This window comes from Anneissia japonica, unplaced genomic scaffold (genome assembly GCF_011630105.1).
Source record: "Anneissia japonica isolate Jap-2015-1 unplaced genomic scaffold, ASM1163010v1 scaffold1208_len1460985_cov181, whole genome shotgun sequence".
Classification (NCBI taxonomy): Eukaryota; Metazoa; Echinodermata; class Crinoidea; order Comatulida; family Comatulidae; genus Anneissia; species Anneissia japonica.
This window is the reverse complement of record NW_022688484.1, coordinates 296,748-300,184: the sequence shown is the minus strand read 5'-3', so window position 1 is coordinate 300,184 and position 3,437 is coordinate 296,748. Positions and strand designations below refer to the sequence as shown.

Here is a 3,437-nt window from a genome sequence, read left to right as displayed (position 1 = left end):
GCATCATGTTCACTTTATTATGTAAATTACATGAGACTAAAATAACCAGAGTTGGCCTAGCCACCCCCTCCCACTTTTCCAAAAATTATAATGGGCACTTTAAAGTGTATACTCGCCAGATGTGTACGCTGGACCTCTGTTTGTAAGTCTTTCAAGTAGAGAAGACTTGACTCTACTTTAAATTAAACCCTGAGCAAAAAGGATTGAAACAGTGCCAATGTTACGGCTGACAGTAGTTAGCTATACCCCTGCCCTGTTACTCAGGTTAAGAGTCTTACCTGTTCTCCTTTAAGTAGGTTAACCGCTCTATATTCATAGTCAACCTTCTTGAGTGCAAGAGCTGAAAATTATAGCCAAAAAAAAAACAACTTTCTATTAAAGCATACCAAACAAAAATAATACTTGCATAACTCTTGAAGATTATCTTATAGTATCATGCAATCAATCCATCCAAGCTGGGGATCGACCCCTCCCTGTGTAAATTAGAGAGTAGCTTGTGTCCTTTGTCTGTTCGTCTCTCTCCATTATTGTTGTTATTACTATTGTTGTTGTTATTATTATTGTTATTATTATTATTATTATTGTTATTGTTATTATTATTATTATATATACATTTATATATTTTTGCTGATGGTATTTTTAATCTCTTGTTTATCTTGTTTGTTTCATCTTTTTGATGTTTGTAAGCTCAAAGTTTCAGCTGCCTGGCTGCTTGTTGTGCAATTTTATACCGTAATAAATAAATAAATAAAGCAGTAAAAATGGGTACTGCAATGTGAATGTGTGAATGCAATTGGTCTATGTGATGTGATGTACTACAAGAGGTTACTGCGAATACTCCACATGAAGCTGAGGAGGATTGCATTTGTGGGTCCAATGATTAGGGGTAGAGGGCGTGGTGCTTGATCCCCCACCTTTTTATTTAACTGAGAACAAACATAATACTGTAGTAAATTAAAATTAAAAGTAAATTATTAATAAAATAAGTTAACATCCAAATAATTGTGCAGTCATAGGCATAGATATGCTTTCATACTTTCTTGTATTTCAATTTTGTCCCTCTTTATGGCCAGAATGTTCATGGGGAAGAGCTTTTATAGGGTGGGGGGGGATGCACTAGCTGAAGCATTTGAGCTGCAGCATGATTGTATATGGTGGATTTCATCATCATGGCTTTTGATGCAAGGTGAGGGGCTGGTTTGGTTTATCAGGAGGGTTACGGAGAGCAGAGAGGCCGAGATGTGTATAAGAGACAGGGGAAGGGGTGAGTGTTTATCCAAACCATAAACCTGATTACAGGCCTTTTTGCAGCGAACACTCACAAAATTTTAGTTTTCCTCCTGGCCTTACTTGTTGATTGTAGAAACATAAGAGCTTATACTCATTATTAGAGCTATTATTAGGTCAGGTCATATTGCCGTATAAATAAAATGCAATGAGTGATTTCTGCGGCCATTTGTCCCAGCTTAAACTTTTTGCTGACGATATTAAATTTTACAAAACTGTCAACAACCAAGATGATACAAATTCTTTACAAAAAGATTTAGAGGCTGTAGTGAACTGGGGTCTACAAAAATCGCAACTACCCTTTAATGAAGGAAAATTTAAGGTCATCCAGAAAACATCCTTGGAGTATGGAAACTTAATTTAGTGTCCTTCATACAAGAAAGATGCAGATGCACTCGAGAAAGTTCGGCAGAGAGCTACTCAACTTCTACCTGGACTTAAAAAGTCTCAGTTAACCGGAACACCTAATTAGCCTCAATCTTCCAACACTAGCGTATAGAAGGAAACAAGCCGATGTATTGAGATTTTTTAAATCTTAAAAAGGAATAGACAATCTCAGAACTGCAGATTTGTTTATATTGGATACTGCATCCCGAACCAGAGGTCATTCTTTAAAAATTAAAAAACTAACTAAAGCTAATTCTAAATTAAGGCAGAGCAGCAATAAATGATCGGAATAACTTACCAGAAACGGCAGTAAAAACGTCATCCAAATATAATCGGAACTAAAGAAACATTGGTTATCCCACTCACTGAAGTTCAACCCTTATATGAGATCATGGCAGGGAGTACAGAGAGGGGCATATAAGCAATAGCTTGAAGCCCAACACCAAAAGTAAAGTAAGTAAAGAGGATTTAACACAAATTAATACTTTCTGCAGAAACTACATCCTCAGACAATGCGTTACATTCATTAAGTGAGCGAAGAGAAAATGCATATTTACGGAAGTTATGCTTGCGAATTTTTAATGTACCAGTATGTCCTCTGGTTTTTGATTCTCTATCAATCTCAAAAAACTTCCACTGTGCAAGTAGTCCATTCCCTTTAGGATATCAGCAGTTACTGTTTACTGTTCTTAAATTTTTAACTATTTTATTCTATTTTTGGCATAATTAAAACAAACATACCAATTCGAACCCTCCATGAACATGAGCTTCTGAAGTAGGAATACAATATAGGCTGAAAGTAGAAGAAATTGTTAATAAATGAACTAGACAGAAGTTACTCCAACGAAAACCCATTGAGCTTGCATTATTATTAACTTCATATTCACTGGCAGTGGCATATCAAATCCAATCTTTGACTTATCTTATAAGGCACATTATGCTACTCTCAATGTGCTAAGGAAGAAAACAGAAAAGAGAACGCATGAAAATTAAAAATAAAGACAGAAAGAAAAAAATTAAAAGCCATAAAAGTAAAAAAATGCGGGGGAAAAAATTTAATAATATTAATATTAATAATAATAATAGTAATCAAATTTTTAACAATAATAATAATGATAATAATAATAATAACCATAACAATAATAATAATAATAATAATAATAATAATAATAACAATAATAATAATAGGCCTAACATTATAACAACATACAAATTCAATAATAATAGGATTAGGGTATTAAACACAATATAAGCAATAAACATCAAAATAAATAAAACTTTAAAATGACAAAATGAGACATCTAAACAATTCGTCCCACGTCTGGCGGTGCTTGCTCTTGCTTGGTATTGATTTTGCTCCTTTGAATATTGTCGTTTTGGTATTTGTCATTGCCGTTTTGGTCTGTTGCCATTTTGGAACAGTACTCTTATCATTGCCATTTTGGTCTATTGCTGTTTTGGTTATTGCCATTTTAGTCATTGCTGTTTTGGTTTATTGCCATTTTGACCTGCTACCATAGTGTTGTTTTTTTTCACTAAAGGATATGTATGCTGGTAGTTATACACGCAGTAATAAAAATGACTGGCAGTTTATCTACAACAATGTTAATACTAGCCTAGCCTAGGCATATGTAATTATCAATTTTCGCGAAAAGGCCACATTCGAAACTGCACTTAATGAGTTTGCAATATGCTTACCAGATCATACCACCATGGCATGATGACTCACACTGCCCGGCTTGCCTACTACTACTACTGTACGG

General features: G+C 34.4%; 1 protein-coding gene across 1 annotated transcript in view; it reads right to left on the bottom strand.

Annotated features, from left to right (window-relative positions):
• LOC117121929 (maleylacetoacetate isomerase-like) overlaps positions 1-3,437 on the bottom strand; it is a 10,992-nt gene that overhangs the window by 6,918 nt on the left and 637 nt on the right. Inside the window, exons 2-3 of the mRNA XM_033267350.1 lie at positions 2,416-2,467; positions 279-340 (exon numbers count right to left, since the gene is read on the bottom strand). Coding sequence (XP_033123241.1) covers positions 279-340; positions 2,416-2,467 — 114 coding nt within the window. The remainder of the gene's footprint in view (positions 1-278; positions 341-2,415; positions 2,468-3,437) is intronic.